Genomic DNA, 20,738 nt, shown 5'->3' on the forward strand with positions numbered 1-20,738 from the left:
GTCTAACTAGTGCTTCGTGTTCCTGCCCAAGTAGCTGACACGCACACACTTTGAGATGAGAATTATATACAACCATACAGACACTCCTGGGGAAGGCTGACACAGGTTCTCAAGCTGTGCCCCTTTTACCCAGACTATACGGTAGTACCACTTGCCACCACCCACTAATATTTATCAGCTACTAAAAAGGCCCTTAACAAAGGGTGTCCCATTATTACTGTGCAATATTATTATCCAAATGGTTAAGTGCAACTGAACAGTCAAGGCTTATTGGAGTGGCTTGGCCAGTATAACTATATACATGCAATGTACTCTAGAGCTTAAATTATCTCTACACAAAACAGCCACAGTTGAAAGGTTTAAAATATTTAAGAGAACCAACCTGTGGCTTACACTGATATTTACAAATAACAGAATTATCTACAAAATTCCATCTAGCTAGGCTGGCAGCCTTCACCTATCTTCACATTTAGGAGCACAGGTGAGATGAGCACATCATATGAAGCAATATCACAACATTTTTCAAGCATGGTGATCTCCCTAAACAACTACTACAAAGTTTTCCTTCCATAAAGCTTTAACATTTCAGCTTTCAGTAGCCAAATGTCAACTGAACAGCAAATGCATGATCTAAGGAAGAGCACAAGCCATAATAAAAATAGAAATCCATGATCAATGTATGCACTGCTGAGCACAGTTTGAAGGCAGACACTCTCTGAACAGACAGTGCAAGTATGTGGTGAAACATGTTGCAGGAAACTTTCCCAGAGGCACTCTAGTAATTACCCTTCCCTAGAAGGGAAGACATCCAGAAGCAAAACCTAACTGCCTACATTAATGGATAGTCCTAATCTGCAGTTTGCTTAAAAAAAAAAAAAAAGGACATCTGTTGCCCCAGAAACAAAAATTAAGCAGAGAGGGGGCTGTAAATTCTATCCCTTTTTCTTATGGATAAACTATATTTATACACAGAAAACAACTATGAAATGTTTGAGCTGAGCTCCACAAACTCTAAAAACAGTGCAGACTGCAGTTTGTCATACTACTGTAGTCCAAATGTCAACACCAACCAGAACGAATGCTGAGGTTTCCCTGCACATTAAACACCAGTCTAGACAGTATGCCCAGAAAGTTCCCCACCCCAACACACAATTTAATGTGCTGCAGTTGAAAAGAAAGGTAGAACAGCATTATACAAAAAGTTAGATGCAACCCACCCTACAAATGGGTATAAGTCTCAAAAGTTGATTTAATTCCTTTATATTATTAGCAGCTTTTTCTTGTTCACGTAGGCTGTGTATTACATTGGCAGTATATATAGAAGTGCATTGCAATAATAGAAGTTCTAATACCTTAAATCTATGCTCAAATTACATTGCTTGTCACATTGATCTACTTTGCCAACATATGTTGTTTAACTGCTGCTTGCATGATAAGCTACAAACGACACGAAAATCAAAAATGGCAGCAGTGACTCACGGTGAGATCAAAGACCAAGTAAAAAAAAATTGTTGGTAGAAGGCTACTCCCATATGCTAATAAACAAAATGGACAGAGTGCTAAGGCTTCATTCTCAAAGTTTAACACTAGTTGTCGCCAAGGGTTAAGCTTCCTGTCAGCTACACTGCAAGACACATTATTTCTTACACTCTGCACATGGAAGCTTAATGTTTAAACAATGGATCCATAGCTTACCTGGGAAAAGTGACAAAACTGTCATTAGAGTTCCTACCAACTTGTATACTGGAGAAGTATAAAACAAAACCTGAAAAAGAAAACAGTGGAAGTAAAATAAATTACTAACTACTGATACATCAGAGTATGAAGAAGCTACTCAAGTTGTATGCTTACTTTTATTTACTACATTTTCATTTTATACTACAACGTTTATTCAGCTCAAACTTTTACCTTAATTACTGCAATAAACTGAAAGATCAGAACAATACATGGAAGCTTATCCCAGCCAGAAATGGTGAAAAAAGGCAAGTACTTTAGAATATAAGCTTAAGTTCTTGCAGTAAAGGAACCAAAGGCTGACCTACAACCAGTGATAACTGCTGTGTGACAAACTACAAACAGGAACTATTCCTCAAGTACAATAACTTTCTGTCTTCTTACATCTGTTTCGATCGAAGGATCTAGGAATGTGTACACGCATGTATGCAGTTAACTGGATATCCCCAAAACTCATTCAGCAAGAGTTATTAAAGTCATAAAATACCCTGCAATCCTTCATTGCAATGTGTAAGCTATTGCGCAGGGCTAGCAAGTAACATTCTACCAAAAAAAATAATCCTAACAATGAATGTAGTCCATACTATCAAAAATAATGTACTTTGCCAGTGAACATGCAGGAAAACTCTGGTCCTGAGTGGAATTACTCTTTCACCAAGAATGAAGCCTAAGTACAAAGAAAAGCCAACTACATTCAGAGACTGGGTGAATAACTGGTGTCATTCTAGGGGTCTAGTATGTAACTGCATGTAATGAGATAACGGATAATCTAATTTGTTTCAAAGGGGATGGCCTTTGCTGCCTCCATGGGGCCTTTTTAGGCAGAAACCAGTTAATAGATGCTCTATTGTAGCAAATTCATCAAAATCACATTAAGGTGTCGTTTCATAACACCAAAAGTTTCAACAACAAACTGTCTGACCTTGAAGCTGTTCACCCAAATTATGGCACAACAGACATCATCAAAACATGAGCAAGTAAGTTTAACGCAAACTTTACCCCAGAAAAATCTATCCACACTCAACACATCCCAAAATCCCTTGTACATTTATTTTCACCAAGGAATATTTTCTGAAAGTGCTATCAAAGACCAAATATACTTTCGTCATAGGAGTTGATAAAATACCTGGATGCGAGGATGCAAAGAAGCCTTTCATCACAAAGTGAAATCTCTCATTTGGCCGTTTTATTCTTCATCATTACTGTTTATTGTTTTTGCCCTATGTTGTTTATGTATTTTACTAACTATGGAGAATTAATAACACTTAGCTACTCTTGAGTAAAGGGTAAAGTTTATCCAGAAAAAACAACTCTGTGAATTACTCTGGCAAATTCTACTGGTGCCAGCATTGCTTTGGAGATTTTTTTTTAAACCACTTTCAGTTCTTTCCTTTGTTTGTTTAATATATAGTGCCAAACTTGTCCTCTATGACCCATTCATCAAACTGTTTAACCTAAGCTTAGCCACAGGATTTGTTCAAGAATCATAATGTGCCACAACAGTGATTCCCCTCAATAAGAGTGGCCCCCACCTTACGAGCCTAATCTTCAAAGCTATGAAATGTATCGGATCTGACCTAATCAATTAAAAAAAATCAAAACTCTCAGGCTTGATCCTCAATAACTTGGCTTCATTAAAGGGAGGGCTTGCCTATTAAAGTTAGTTAACTTATTCAAGAGAGCCTCACAGGCTGTTGAGAGTGGCCATACCGTTCACAATATCTTAACCTAGCCGAACTAATTTTTTTAAAAATAGAGCCTTATGTGGTATTATGCATAGCAAAGTAGCTAAAAGAAAAACCTGGATACTTCATCTGAAAGCATGAAGGTAAGCAGTGGAATCTCCCTGGTCTCTATAATGCAATCCCTGCTTTTCTGCATTTACTTTTCTGACCTACAAACTAAGAACTAGGACTTCTAGTTGACTAAATTGTCTTAATTTCTGTTGAGTTAAAATGTGAGTGAAATTAAGAAGAGCAGCTGTAGTACTGTGGCTGTGTCTGAAACTGTGTTGTGCTTTGGAGAGAAGAATGTCATTATTTAAAAAAATGTATGAGTTGTGCATGATTGCATATCTCTGGGACTTCTAAAGGTGGTAAGATAATTGAAATGGGTCTACGTTCAGTAAACTCAGTTGATATACCACTTTTGTTAAGTGGGATTATAACGGAATTTTTCCAAACAAAAGGGACATAGTTTTCAGTTATTGACTGGTGGATCTGAATGGAGACTTGAAGGGTAATGCATCTGCAATTTTCCGAAAATCATTGGGAAGGTTATCAGCAGCCAGAGGTATTTATTTAGTAACTTTTTTAAGTAGTGCTATGAATAGGGTGAAGGGTAAAAGTCTGTAAGTAAGGCAGAAATCTCTCTTTTACCAAAAGGTGGGAAGGCATCTGCCCAGCCAGGAGGGGAAAAGATGAAAAGCTCTGGAAGGCAAGCTGGACATCGAGCCTTCTGAGCATAAGTCCCAAGAAGTTATCACTACTACAACAGTGGACAATAAATACCTAGAGTGTCTGACATGGTTACTACCCACATTCAAGGCTCAATTATTCTTCCAAAATATGTTTATTTCATTGAACAAGGGTAAACACTCAAATGTTTCAAGGCAGTGATTTAAAGGACCACTATGGGCAAATGATGAAGAAAACATATATTTTTTATCTTGCCATGATTTACTACACCTCCCAAAGCTGCCTGCAGCAAAATAAGTACTCATTCCTAATTCTATTGTGTTTTTACCCATTTCTGCCCTCATAGGGGCAGACATTGGGATTTCTTTGGAAAGCTAAATCTGTCCCATAATGCACAGACTGAGAACAAATAGCCCTACCATTTGTTGTCAGACAAGACTTCCATTCACTTAGAATGAAACACCTGAAAAAAAACTGCCAAGTTTGTGAGTCTGCAGCTCATGTGTCATTGACTGGTATGTGCTTGTATTTTTTGATGTCTTTTGTCATGCAAAGTTGACTAAACAGCTGAATCTAGTAAAGCTGGAAATGTGAGACTGTAGCCCACTGAAGGAGGGGAGATGGGAGGAGTAACTTGGCCAGGAATCGAAACTTGCAAAACTGCTCCTTGTGAAAAGTCTTTTTATCTCAGTAATCTGTTGATGACACTTTTGCAAGTTTCTTTCAGAGAATGTATAGTACATCAATAGGAACAACATTTGTAAAACTCAGCACATACCAGTCAATGACACATGAGCTGCAGACTCTCAAACTTGGCATTTTTTTTCAGGTGGTCCATTCTAAGTGAATGGAAGTCTAGTCTGACAACAAATGGTAGGGCTATTTGTTCTCACAGTCTGTGCATTGAGACAGATTTAGCTTTCCAAAGGAATCACAATGTCTGCCCTCATGAGGGCAGACAAGAGTAAAAAAAAAATAAAATTAGGAAAGAGCATTTATTTTGCTGCAGGCAGCTTTAGGAAGCGCAGTAAATCATGGCAAGATAAAAAATATATGTTTTTTCATTGTTTGCCCGTAGTGGTCCTTTAACTATTATTAAATAAAGAAATATTAACTGCCAATAATAAGCTTTTGAGTGCTGTGCTCAGAGCTGGATGCACTTCATAAAGTTATGATTCTGGTTTAAAAATGGGATGGAGGTTAAAAGATTTTTTAGCAAGGCTGATGCTACTATCTGTTGAGTTCTCTAAGCTATATGATAAAGGAGTTATTACAAGATTATCTAGCACATGGTGTTTATGGTTACATGAAGACACTAGGTTCATGCTTGTCAAAGGAGTCTAAAATAAATAAATATTTCTCAGTGATGGGTCTGTTTAGTTATTCCAACTGATACAACAGTTTGCTGATTAAGTTGATATAGATAAATTTAAAAAAAAATTCTTAGTATTAGAAAAGGCAGACAAAGCTGAAGGTTAATGACAAATTTCAGGTCAGGCCTAATGGAAGAAGTTTTTTGCCCCACCAGGTTTGTTCAGTTTTTCTTTTCTGGACTGGGAGTGAGAGCTCAACACGAGAAGGCACTACTTGTGTGACTGAAGTCAAGTTATGCATAGATGACTTATTTACTTACATTTGATTACTGGGAAAGGCCAGCTGAGCAGCAGCCCATTTTCACCTAAGGCCTGAAGAGAAAAGCTCCAAAAGTATTACAAAAACATTTTAAGAACAATTTTATAGTCTTCAAAAACAGTACAAAAAACATCTACGATTTAAATAAATATGCCATATTAGACAATGTGAAAACAAATAGATACAACTTATATGATGATAATTTAATATTAAGATAAATTTTAGCCAGTTTATAGTGAAATTAAAGGTAAGTTAGTATAATTCAAACAGGAATTGCAATATGAAGTGAGAGAGAAAAAAAAAACAGGGTTATACCACATTTAGAAAGAGAGTCAGGAGAGAGAAACTGAAGTAAGGAAGTGAGTGAAGAAGGGCGAGTAAGGAGGTGCAAAGTATGAAGAGGCACTTGTTTATACTTAGGGATATAGTTTAGCCTGGGGTTGAGCAACAACAAAGACAGATTTTGGCCAGGAAGTCTTTCAGAATGGTTTATAAAGTCTGGAGGGAGGGTTATGACCTGATGGATACAGGTAAGGAGTTCTAGGCCTTAGCAACATGGCACCAGTACAGGCCATGTCCAGCAGATCTGATAGGTTTGTGGGCAGAGAGTTTTTGGTCATTTGACTGTAATAACAGATTGTACACTGGTATTTAGTGCGGAACAAACAGATGGATGCTGGATAATTTTACATGTGGTAAGAAGCTGTGTATATGTTAGTTGATGGAGTAGTTCTAACCAGTTTTGGCTTTTTAGTGCTATACAGTGGTTGGTTCTGAAAGGGGTAGTTGCTACAAATTTAGCCACTTTATTATAGTATTGCTCCAAGATTTGACTTTTGTGATGTATGGAGGTTATTTATGTATGAGAGTGCCATAAAGTAGTGAGGGGAGCAGGCAAGTAGTGGCAAGTGTTGTTTTAGCTGTGTTCGTGAGAAAGTTTTTGGCTCTGTAATGCATCCCCAGTTTTTTTCTAAGTTTTTTTATGCAATTTTGTATATGCAGGTCAAATTTAAGATGGTCATCCACTATCATCTCTAATAATTTGCTATGAGAAGCGTCTTCAATGGTTGTGTTATTATGAGCAAATATTTTGAATTTTGTTTTTCATGAGAAAGGGATTTGCGGGGAAAAAAAGTTGTATTTTTTTGGGTTGAGTATGAGTTGTGAGTTACAAAGCCATGTTTCAGTGGCTGTTAAAGCTTCCCAAGTCATTTTTTGGAGATGTGTCAGATTGTCAGATGTAGCTGTTGAACCAAAAAATGATGGGCTGAGACAGACCAAGTGAGGACATTTGAAGTAGAAGTCTGTTGTGGCGAACTGTGTAGAAGGATTTAGACAAGTCTAAAAATAAGGAGGAGACTAGTTTGCCATCATCTCTAGCTTTACTGACAGTATCTATAAAGGTTAGAAGCACAGTGCTAGTACTATTGGATGGAAGGAAGCCATGTTATGTGGGGGAAAGGAGTTCTTCCTGCAAGCAATAGAAAAATGTATTAAAAAAAAATTGGCAGGCTAAGTATTTTGGGACAGGGGGATAAGATTGCTATGGGCCTAAAGTTAGTAATCACTGTTGAATTTTCTCTTGTGTAGAGGAATAACGTGTGATTTGTTTTTCCAAGAGAGAGGGAATGTGGGAATTCTGGACTGACCTGTTTATAAGGATTGAGACAGGACAGGCAATGCTATCAGCTGCTATTTTAAGGTAATCTTTAGGAAAGTCATCAACTGAAGGAGAGCACAGTTTGAGTTTAAGAGTACTTTTATACAGGATGTGGGGCACAGGTCTGAAGGTGAATGTGGATGTGGTGATATGTGGCAATTGGGCAGGGGTGGAAATCCTTGTATTGTTCTGAAAGCTGTTAAAGTATGTACATATTTCTTTGTTTTCCTTTACTGCTTTTTTAGTACTGTTGTATAGCATTCTGCTGTTTTTAAGATACTGTGGTGTTTTACACTTTTGCCATTACTTCCATGCTTTTTCTCTATCATGCATCAGAATTCTACTATTTTTGGACAGCCAAATTCCATTATTTGTTTTTAGTCTCTTACTTCTAGGAGATGCAAGGATATTTAGCAAAGTTGTATTGAATTAATTTACAGCATCATCTAGGGAGAGGATTTTTAGGATGCTCCAGTTGATAGATGATAGGGTAGTAATGAATATTTGAGTTAAATTTGGACAGGTTGAGTGCTTTTTAATAAAATACTACTTAAGTAGATGTGTATGACATCTGGTTGTACAGACTGGGAGAGATGGTCACTAAGACAGTCTGACATTGTACCTTACTAAGACAGTCTGACATTGTACCTCTGGTGGTGAATTTGCAATAGTCTGATACTGCAATCCAGTCTAATAAGGAATATGATGTCTTTCTAAAATATGCGAGGCTATTAATTAGTTGTGTGAAACTATACAAGTTCACACTATACGTAGGGGAGTAAGAGTTTGTGTCCAACCAGGTGACATTCACATCACCTAGTAGTAATTTTCTAGTGGAAATGATATGGATATCCAATTTACCACATCTTCCAGTGCAGCTGTATTGTTGCCAGGAGGGATGTAAAGGATAGTAATACATACAGTATTTGTTTACATTTATTTGGTTTTAGGGAAGTAGTAAGAAACTCTTCTGAAATGAATTTTGGTGTTGGTTTGCTGTGGGGGGGGGTGTGGTAGATGTTGAGAAATATAAAAGCAATGCCACCACCTTTCCTCTTTATTTATATGGTCATTATTGGTGATATTATAGAGGAGGGGTGTAATTTTTGGACTAGTTTATCAGGCTTGTGTTGGGTAATCCAGGCATGTAGTTCAGTAGTTTTACTTCTTGTGCTTCTAAAATTTATGGCAGCAAAAGTTAGATAATCAGGGTTGGGAGTTGACAAGTGTGGGGTTAGAGCAGTGTGTGGAAGATAATTGTCTTGATGTTGGCTGATATAGGTGAGGCCAGGATTAGAGTGAGTGTCTCCTCCTAGGAGGATTTTAGTATACTGGGGTATTATAGATTCTTGTTTTTTGGACAGCATTTTTCCACTGAATTTTATTTTGATATGAGTTGAAATGAAGTTAGTCAGTATATATTTGGGGTAAAGGTGAGGGCATCATTAAACAGGTCTGGTGGAATGTGTAGAGAGTTTAGGGAGGAAGTACAGAGAGGTGGTTGGGACAGAGTAGGAGAGATGTTGAGAGCTATCACCAAGTCATGGTAGGATGAAAAATGGTTCAGTAGGAGGAGAAGAATACAGGATAAGCTGAGAGGTAGCACAATTACTTAAAGGGATCTGTATTTTATTGATGACAGGTAGTGGGAAAGTAGGAAGCAAGAAGTTGCAGGGTTTTAGGATATTTAGTGGTGGTGGTGTCTGAAAACTGGTAGAAGGTAGGAAGGATTTTCTATGAAGTAAGACAGTTAGATTGTCCTAGTATCTTTTATTATGTTTCTGAAATATGAGAAACAGAGGGTTTAAAAGCATTGAGTATAAGGATGTAGATAAGATAGAAAGTATTCAGGTTCCATGCCACTTGTGATACCAGTAACTTAGTATATTTAGCCAACTGTAACTGTTGTGAATGTTTCTATGTTGGCAAGACCTCTAGAAGGTTAAAAGATACAATACAACCACCTATATGATATTAGAAATATTAACACACAGAATGCCCTAGCCAAACATATTATTGAGTTTGCCACATACAGTTTTAGCTTCAGGGCATTGCAATTGGTATATGAGAATCCGAGAGGGGGTAACAGAAATAATTATCTCGATGTGTTGAGCTTAAATGGATATTTAGGCTATGAGCACCTATATACCCAGGACTAAACAGCTATGTGAGTATCAGGCCTGAATTAGAGGCACGGTCCTTTAAATAATTAACTGTATAATCATTGTTCAATGAGTTGCTTAATGAGTTCTTTTATTGTGTTAATTGGTTTTAGTTGTTACGTGATATACTATTTAAACTGAGTGCTTTTTACTGTGTGTTAAGATCTGATGAAGCATGGTTACTCCACGTGAAAGCGCTTATCTACTTATTTTATCGTTTGGAATAAACTGGATTTTATAGCCTTGGTGGTCCTACCTTGCTTATTTTATTTTATTTTTGGTGTCTTCTGGCACTGGACCTTTGGGCAGCAGTGACTACCTTTGTTTTTGTGTTCTTTGGTTATTTTTGGTGTCACCATAGCCACATGGCTGAAACTGCTTCCTTGGAATTGGACAACCCTACGAGAGCGAATCTACAATCGAAATGGAATGACATCTTTATACAGCAGGGTAATCCGCTTCTGAACTTGGATTTAGAACGGTACCCTGCATTTATACAAACAGGTACTGTGGACAATTTTCAAGAATTTAATAGTTTATTAAAGGATTTTGAGAATGATCTTTATAAACTAAAACGTTTAACCTGGTAGTGTTGTCATCTAGAAGCTAGCATACACTTTCATGTAACCCCGCGGGGGATGAGAATATTGTGTATGCTGACCTATGGCAATACTCATCCTGAATTGTTGAAAAGTTGGCAGCAACTTAACATCGAACTGGGCTTTAAATACATGAAACTTTTAATTGATTATTTTTGTCCCATACAGGATTAACTGAGGAAAAAAGTGGAAGTGCAACATAAAGATCTATCTTGCCGCTTCAAGGGTGAGATATATACTTACTAACACATCCCTTTACAGTAACAGACTTCAACATACGAAACAACGCAAGCTACAACGGGACTTTAAAGACGTTAGCCTCGGCAATGTTTTTACTTGGCCGAGGAATAATGTGTCTAATGCCTCCATAACTCAGATGGAAGAACCTACCCCTGTTACCTTGAGTACCATCATGCCTCATAATACCTCTGAGATCCTTTCCACTGCACCACCTGTCAATACCAGGACAGATTAAGTGGCAGGTACGAGTGATGTTTCTTTACAGCAGTTGGAACCTCAACATACTACACTGCTAGGTCTGACTCCTCCACCCAATCAACAAGCATCACAGGGCATTGCATCTGGAGCCAGACCTAAATTAATGGCTCCCTTTAACGTGGAACGTTTTTTACCACTACCGGTCAAATCAAGCACAACATCCCAGACGAGATCCACCAGTCAGGGTCGCTTGAAGAGGAAATATTCAGGAGAGAGAAACAGCGTGAGCCAAAGAACAAGGAGATAAATGAGTTGATTTTTTAACTTGTCTGACCATGTATTGAACATGGCTGGGACTTACCTCTTGAATAAAGGATTATCTTTTATTCCTTCGACAGGAACGAATGTGAGTGACTTATTAACTGACTTGAGGATGTTTGGGTGTAATGTTTGTTTGAAGTTATTGTTTAGTAATGACGTCAGTCAACCAGCAGAATACTCTTTAATGCCTAAGAGTCTCTATAACCCGGTATTGCCAGCGCCTATAGAATGTTTTATAAAGGCCTGTGAAAGACACATTTATGAGAAATTGTATGATAAAAAGAACGGTTCATATTTTATCTAGACCCGAGTGAAAGAGAAGCACTGCGGTCTCTGCAGAACAACATGGCCCTAGTTATCAGACCTGCAGACAAGGGTGGGGGCATTGTTCTCATGAATAAGAATGACTATGGTAAAGCAATGTTTGAGTTACTGGAAGACATTGATACTTATGTTTTAACTGATGAGTCATGTTTTAGAGATATTCTGAGACAGGTTTATGATACTTTTTTATGATCTCTTGATGCGTCGGCAGATGGATAATCTCTATCATTACCTTCAGATAGAACATCCACTTGTCCCATGTATTAAAGGGCTACCCAAAGTAGATAAGTCCCTACACCCACCACCTATGAAACCCATAGTTGCGGTTGGGTGACTGAAACTATGTCTATATATATAGAACAGAAATTGGGACCCTTAGTGAAGAGAATACCAACCATTTTAAAGGACACTACTCAGTTCTTGAATGATTTAGATGATCACAAGAAGGAATGCACCTCCCATGAATGAGTAATGGTTACATTAGATGTAAAAAGTTTATTTACCTCTATACCAAATGATTATGGCTTGGATGCCATTAGAGAGGTTTTAAACAGTATGCATTTGATGGAGAACAATAAAGTGATATTAATTTGTACATTACTGGATTTAGTTCTTTCCAGTAATGTATTCACATTTGATAACATGTATTTGCAACAATGGGGTGTCACCATGGGCACCCCATGTGCAAATTCTTATGCAAATTTAGCTGTATATCACTGGGAGAACATGCATCTATTCAACAGTACTTATTGTCCACATATCAAGCTGTAGAAGATTTGTGGATGATATTTTTTTGCTGTGGGATGGTGAACTCTCTTGTTTAATTGATTTTATAACTTTAGAGTCCACAATGGATTTCTTTAAGTTTACTATGACATCATTGTTGTAGAAAGTTGAATTTTTAGATGTGACTGTATATAGGGATGAAACTGGGATGATTATGACTGGTTTATTTTGTAAAGCTTGCTGGAGAAATGACCTGCTGGATTTTAGCAGTATGCACGCCAGGTTCATGTTCCCAAATGTAGTAAAATGACAATATCATAGGATGAGGAGAATCTGTAAGAAGGAAACAGATCTAAATGCTGAAATTGATACCTTAGAACAGCTGTTTGTAGACGGGCTATAATAAGACAGTACTTGAAAGGTTGAAAAATATTGTTTTTAATGATAAAAAATCAAATAGAGGCTGGTTTTGGAAATCCATCATTCCAATCTAGGAGTCCTAAGCGATATAAAGAAAGGAAAGTTTGTTTTACCACCAGATATGCTACTGACAATTAGATCATGTCTGATATCAACGGTATGATGCAACTGGCATGTTTTAACTATAGATCCAGCCACAGTCAATATAGTAGGAAATACACATTTTACATATAAGAATAATTTGAACTTCATACAATTATTGTGCAAGGATAAAACTCAATGTGCAAAGCAAAATCAGGGTTTCTGTCCTGGTGCTTTTCCTTGTAAAAGATGTAATATGTGCAAAGTCATAACTGTGATCCAGATATATAACTATCCTATATTGGACTTTGAACTTTGCCCCAGGTTCCATGCCACTTGTGATACCAGTAACTTAGTATATTTAGCCAATTGTAACTGTTGTGAATGTTTCTATGTTGGCAAGACCTCTAGAAGGTTAAAAGATACAATATACAATCACCTATATGATATTAGAAATATTAACACACAGAATGCCCTAGCCAAACATATTACTGAGTTTACCAGACACAGTTTTAGCTTCAGGGCATTGCAATTGGTATATGAGAATCCAAGGGGGGGGGGGGGTAATAGAAATAATTATTTTGAATGTGTTGAGCTTAAATGGATATTTAGGCTACAAGCACATCAGGACTAAACAGCTATGTGAGTATCAGGCCTGAATTAGAGGCACGGTCCTTTAAATAATTAACTGTATAATCATTGTTCAATGAGTTGCTTAATGAGTTCTTTTATTGTGTTAATTGTTTTTAGTTGTTACGTGATATACTATTTAAACTGAGTGCTTTTTACTGTGTGTTAAGATATGATGAAGCGTGGTTACTCCACGTGAAAGCACGTATCTACTTATTTTAGCATTTGGAATAAACTGGATTTTATAGCCTTAGTGGTCCTACCTTGCTTATTTTATTTTAAGATAGAAAGTAGTGAGGATAAATTATTACAGACAGCAATCAATTTATAGCCAGTACAAAGCAGTTAACAAGGAGGAACAGAGTAAAACAAGAGTTTCTTCAATTGCTGAATGCAGAAATCAGGAAGCTATGGAGACTAATTAACTGGCATATACAGTGTAATCTATTGGCCAAGAGAAGGAAGAGTGGTCAACTTAGTAAGGGGACCTTAGAGAGCAAGGACTACTCCTTGGCAGGGGTATACTGAAGCCAGACACTTTCCAGAACAAGGCACTGATGTATTTGACTAGTTAAAGTTAATACACAGCAAGCCTCTTCATGTAAAACTTGCTTATATTGTACAATGACAAAGTTCGCAGTGAAAACTTTGTTAACTTTATATATATTAAGGTGATGCCTGTGGAAAAGATAAACAACTGCCAGTCATATTTTACTGCTTTATGCTTCAAGAAGATTAGAAAGGCTAGTCAGCACCGCTGGCATACAGGGATAAAGCTCTTATTAAAACCTAAGTGATCTGAGTTCAATGAGCTGCACCACCAACTGCTGGAGGAGGCAGAGGTGGGATAGGAATGATGAGGCTAAGCTTGCTTACCTTTCCAAGTGGGGAGGGTAAAGGGACAACAATTGAACAGGACAAACTGTTCACCTATTTCTAATGGAGGCTAAATCAATGAATGGTAGCTGGCATGAAAAAAACAGGTGGGTCTGAAGGAGAAACCCATTCACTGGCACTGAGCAGGGGTGTCTTCCTATAAATACACCTCACAGCTTGCTCAACCTATATTACGGGCTAGGGACAATAACCTGCTAAAGCTAAGTCTTTCACATTAAGCATCAGTTGTGGCTTCCAGGCTCCCTCAACCCCCCAACAGGATCCCCATCACATTCAGCCTAAAGGTGGGGGGAGGCAGGTGACCCAGGCCTGCAGAAGTTAAGCACCCATATGAAACATTAAACTGGTGCACACAGACTTGAATGACACAGAGCTGAGGAGACGCACATTACAGCAAGTAATACTACAGCAAGTATAAAGTACAACTACAAGCGAGTATATCAGTGGATAAAAATCAAGGAAGGCTGCATGATGTTTCAAAATGAAAGCTATATAATTATTCTTCCCAGTTAATATATATGTCTTGAATATGCTGTCTCTCTTGTCAGTTATGCTGACAGGGGGACTTAGCTAAAAATATTTTTTTTTTCTTTGAAGAAAGCAGAGAAAAAAAGATGGCATAGTTGCAATCATAATCATATGCTGGTTGGGATGGATCTGAAAAATACATAAAATGTGTGACGTATGGATGACAGTGATACAATTATATGTATTTAAGGTGAAAAGTGCTTACATATGTGTACTGGAGGTTACCTGATTTAACTGCAGTTGATACCAATAATTTAATTTGTACAATGCATAAGGTTTGAGACACTATTCATAGAAATCAATGTTGGGACTACTGTTAGTTGAGGATTAGGATGAAAGCAGTAACTGAACTCTATCTGTGTAAAGCAACAGGAGGTTTAGGAGATTAGAATTTTTTTAGCATTTAATTAGCTAATTGGGCAACAGACCAAGTACTGTATGATGGCAGAGGAAATACTGAAAGGTTGGAAGGAAGCATCATGCAATTAGGCAAAATCAAGGTGATGTGATGCAATTACTTAATAAACTAACACAGATGTATGCAATATTTCTTCTACAACACATTACTTTAACTAGTACCATATATATATATATATATATATATATATATATATATATGTATATATATATACACACATACATACATACACACACACACACACACACACACACATATATATATATATATATATATATATATATATATACATACATACACATATTTACACACATACAATGGATATGAAAAGTATATATTGCCAAGTCAAGATGTGCCATGCTGACAGACTCCTACCCAAGAAGACTGAATTCTGTAATTAAAGCAAAAGGTACTTTAACAAAGTATTAGTTTAAGGATGTGCACACTTATGCAACCAGCTCTGGGGAAAAAGGAAAACTCTCCAAACCTTACCGTCCAACAATCTTGCACCATCAGCATCCTGGCTGTTCAGTGAAGTGGGAATCAACCAAAATACTATGCGATTCATACCAACAAAAAAGATGTTTGAAACAAAATAATACTACCATATATAGAATGTTAAAACATACAAGAAATAAAACATTTATAAAATTTGTGAATATGTTAAGTATTTTCAAGAATGCATCTACCACATTTAGATTTGTGGAATTGTGTTTAGCTTAAATTAAGGATGAAATGGACTTTCTTTACAAATGTTTTCTCTGGACAGGTCTTTATTAAGCAGAAACTTGAATTAAAGTTGGCCATTGCTGCATACAAGATTATTTTATTAATAACGACCACGTATAAAGCATGCTAAAATTATATTATCCAGTTTCATTGTTACTGCATGAATATAAAATTACTTTTTTAGCTATGGAGATGTAAGATTTTGAATTTAAACATGGGATCAATAAAGAAGTATTAAAAAATGTTTCCACTCTGAAAAAATGAAGTACGAGGGCAAAGTGCAGCTTTCTAGATTTGTGCCATGGTATGCCATGAATACTGGCAGCTGTCACAATGAAGCCTATAAAATATAAACATTCGCTCAGTCTGTATTCTGTTAGAATATTTTCCTTTATGAAGACACTACTTTAGAAAGTGTTGCAACTAACTGAATGGGGCAATAATCTAGAAGAGAGCTTGTCATTACATTTTAAAGTATAAATTATATTTCAAAAACGACAGTTGTGCAAGTTGCTAACATAGCAGTAGATGTTTGAAGAGATCACTGTTGCAGTATTGCTGACTTATGGGACTTATCCTGCCAAGGAAACAGTACATCCAGCCAGTAACTTCAAAAGCTTATGCAACTTCTTCTCACACCACATGTCCAACCTATGACTATGCACAAGTCTACGTGCAGGTACTTAAAGGATGTATGGTAGGAAATTCCTTAGAACTTCCTGCTACAGGAAAAAGGAGTGGTGATAATATTCACTGAGGATAGATTCAGACACAAAGTGGAAACAATAGCAGGTGAAAAACTGGGTTGGGGGGCAGTAGTCCACCTCAGCCATTGACAAAATGAGAAGAAATCCGGGAGAAGGGTGGATACATATAATGCAACAGTGATTTATCTGCTCAACTACTTTTAAGTCTCACACAATTGTACTTAAGTTCTTCATTAGATTAATGTTGCAGTATTGCTGACTTAAGGATGGATTCCCACAGCATTTAGGCTGAAAGCATGGAAGTTTAAGGAAAAGCACTGGAGTCCAATAACCCTTGGAGAATTGTTCAGGCAAAACATAACTCTATCTCTGGAAAAGGTATCTATTTAGTAACATTTTATTAAAGTATGAATAGAAGATCAGGCAGCTGCCTTTAGAATAGATGCAGAATTAATGCCTTTGAAAAAGCCTCCAGACGAGGACATAGCTCTGTCAGAATGTGCTTTGACCTGACCCTGTAGTCCTTTACCATGGAAAGATTAACAGAAATACACAGAGAGATAGACTATTTACATACTGGAAAGCCCAACATTTTCCTTCATAAGAAATAAAATATGTCATATTTATTGATAATTTTTTTTGTTTTATCTAAACAGAATCTAAGCGGCCTTTAAGCATCCATCAACTAAACTTTGAAATAGGTTATTTATTTATTCATCCACTCCTTTTTATTACAGTGAAAAATAAGCGAATAAGTAACTTATTATTATCATCGAATGCTGTGATATATTAGTATTAATGACATTCTGTTTAGCCCTTCATAACCATACCTTAATTAGTAAGGGTCTGTGGCACTGATTTTCCTTAATTTATTCTTTTACTGCACTGAGAGATGCTGGAATTTCATTTATTTTCTCATTTTAATGCAGAATCTGTTTTACAAGTGTTAATTAGCAATCACAATATCTCTTTCACATACATATCATTACCTATTTATATTTGAGTAGTCCTAGATTAGATTTATTTTGGGTTTTGAAAGAGCCATAGGGTAATCCTGAATGGGGCTAGAATAGAAACTACAAGAATATATGACAGGCTCTGCAGTTTGAATTATACAACCACACCAACAATAATGTCACATTTTGCAAAGATGCTAGGAGTCTATTAAGGGGTTCCTTACACTTTACCTAGATGCCAAAGTAATATGTATGCCTGTTCTCTTTTACTGAAAAAGTGTTTTCTCTTTTAAATAAAAAATCTGCAGTTTGGGTTTATCTTCATGCCATCTAGCAGACACTTTTGCTGGATATGCTTTCCCCTTGAGAATGTACACAATTCAGCAGCATCAGTCAGGGGTGTCTTGCCTTAACAGCTCAAGATATTGTCAAGTCAGTCAACACTTGCTTCAGTCTTTCAATGTGCAAACTCCTCCTTCTCACGAACTGACATCTCTGACTGACTTACGGCAATAGTGTAGCAGTGTCACAAAATTCACAGTAACAGTTTTAACTATTATCACTGTGATAAACTTCTGTACTACATGTGTGTATCCAGTTTCATGAATTCATATAAAATGTTAGCACTCAAGTCAGTGGTTAAGGACACAGACGGGATTCAGTGCATATCAACCTGGAGTGAGACGTGCAACCAATTGGAATGTATTACCTCTGACGGACTTTTCATACATAACGTACAAATATTTCAGACATGGTCAGTAAAGTCCTTCCAGCATGCCAATATACCAAAGCAGTCATTACCATAACAAATGTCCAAGTTAGCTATTAAAAATGTCTAAACTAGTGCTTGCTTTAATCAAATTTGGTAGTCTATTTCATGCAACAGCTATTCTCTCAGAAAACCAGTTAGTACATCTTTCATTTCTATCTCATCTTCTACCTAGTTAGTCGGATGATCCTCTACTACTCTTTGTTAACCCCAAACATTTCCAGGTATAGTGTTCTCTAAATAACCTATATGCCTGAATAAGGTCTCCTCTTAAACACAAGTATGAGATATTGTACAAGTTCAGATATTTTAATCTTCCGTAATATCTTAAACTTTCATATTCAAGGATGCCCTTGGCATATTTCCATTGTACTCTTTCAAATTTACTCATGCTAGTTTTCTTACGTTAACATATTATTCCATACTCTAGTTTGGGCTTTACCTGCTGAGCAAAGGTATCAGGATGCATAATTACTGATAAAGAACATTTTTTATCCCATAGTGCTTTTTTTAGACCTCATAACATTCCAATTCAAAAAATGAAAGATACAAAAGATAAAAAATAGACATGAATGTGGCTTTTCTAAATTCTAGAATTTTCAGAAGTAAAATAGGTGAGGTTGAACCCATCCCTAGCTTTGAGGATGATGACACTGGTAACATTACAGATATGTAATTTCAAGATCTAAAAGGCATATAATAATTCCAGGGCATATGTTCTTTGACCGTTGCAGCTCTGGTGTGTTAGGTGCTTTAGTATCTATCTTTTTGTAAAACAGCTTGTAAAAAGCAGAATGCAGGAAAATAACTCAGAACTAGAAAGTGCTCATATATAGTGGTACTGACTACAATATTACATGAAACTACCATAGTGTCAATGTCACCTGCAGAGCATGAGAATTTTGTGACTAACCTTCTAAGGTATAAATGTTGTTGTTTGTCTTTCAACTTTTCCCGGTAAGGGGTCGCCAGAACGGAACTCCGGTCCGCTAATGATTGGCAGTAGATTTTTACGAAACGCCGAGGTGCCAGCTCGATGCCTAACCTTCAACAAAGGCATGCCCATTTACACAGGCATGTCTTTCGAACGCTACCATGAAAATACAATCTTTATGGGTGGAAGCAGGATTTTAACTACCTAAGCACTGACTGAGTAAACTATTCAACATAAAATATAATATGCCAAAATATTAACTGTGTATGTGAATAAAGACAATTTGAAAAAAAAATAGACTGAAATGTAACTGCAAATGACATTAACTTGGATATCATACTGGCAAAACTACTATCTTTCTGATGCCTGTCCACAGTTATGCCCTCTCAATTTGAACAAATTATGATACCATCATCTTTAATTTGAAGGGAAAGACATGAAAGTGAAATTTAATGTAAATTTATCTCATCATAATACAGAATGTCTGCTTGGTGGTGTGTTTACCTTATATCATATGTAAACAGTGTGTTGCTTCTGTTCATTAGTTAATTTAGTGTATATGCGTGTGTAAACACACACAAACACACGTGTGTCTGTATGTAATTATAATATAGCATGTATTTTATATGCATATATTTGTACAGATATGTATGTATGTATGTACATTTATTTTACATTTCTTTACTGGGAAAGTCCGACTTGGAATAAAGCCAATTTTCAGTGGAGGTCTAGGGAGAAATGCTCCCAAAGCATGTCTTTGTAACGTGGGGGGAAACCCACATGAACATAGGGAGGACATGCAGACTCCGCACAGAAGGCACTCCAGCCAAGAATCGAACTGGAGAACCTCTTGCTGTGAGGTAACAACGTTACCGCTGCACCACTGCACCGTACACAACACACACGTACACCACACACACACACACACACACACACACGCACGCGCACACACACACACACACACACACACACACACACACACACACACACACACATATAAATGCATGACTGTAAAATACAGGGGGTAGAAGCCTTCCCCTTATCAGGGGAAGAGTGGTATAGACCAACCACTTTTGGGAATTAGCTGTCATCAGAATTAGTGACAGACTTATGGCATTTAGACTCCAGTGTAAAGATAGGGCAGCACTCAATCTCAGTCTATGCCCCACAGCAGTGTTGTGATAGCATGGAAAAGACTGCATTTAGGCAGCAGTTTCAGTGAGACTAGTGAATCAGGTTAACAGCTTCAAGTATGTGGGAGGAACGGTTGCGGAGAAGGGATGTATGAATGAAGAGGTCAAAACTAGAATCATAACAGCTGTAACAAACTGGCACAGTGTGTCAGGGACAGTCCATGACAGAAGAATGTCAAAGAAGTGGAAAAGTAAGGTGTACCAAACAGTAATGCGACCAGTACTACTGTACGATACAGAAACCTGGACAGTGAAGGCAGTGCAGCTGAGGAAGCCAGAGCTGATGAAAATGAAGTGCCTGAGATGGATGGTAGGATGCAGACTGTAGGACAGATGAAGAAACTAGGACATTAACACAGACACCCAAGTAGTTCAAATGGTTGAGAAGGTCAAAGGGAACAGATTACAGTGGTAAGTCTAGCAAAACAAAAGGCAAGCTGGTGAAGATGATTTGGGACAGACA

General features: G+C 37.1%; 1 protein-coding gene across 1 annotated transcript in view; it reads right to left on the reverse strand.

Annotated features, from left to right (window-relative positions):
- AVL9 (AVL9 cell migration associated) overlaps window positions 1-20,738 on the reverse strand; it is a 1,171,768-nt gene that overhangs the window by 482,581 nt on the left and 668,449 nt on the right. Inside the window, exon 9 of the mRNA XM_044064846.1 lies at window positions 1,696-1,765. Within this exon, the coding sequence (XP_043920781.1) occupies window positions 1,696-1,765 (70 nt within the window). The remainder of the gene's footprint in view (window positions 1-1,695; window positions 1,766-20,738) is intronic.

The sequence above is a fragment of the Protopterus annectens genome, chromosome 3.part0 (assembly GCF_019279795.1).
Source record: "Protopterus annectens isolate FY-2018-M chromosome 3.part0, PAN1.0, whole genome shotgun sequence".
NCBI lineage: Eukaryota > Metazoa > Chordata > Ceratodontiformes > Protopteridae > Protopterus > Protopterus annectens.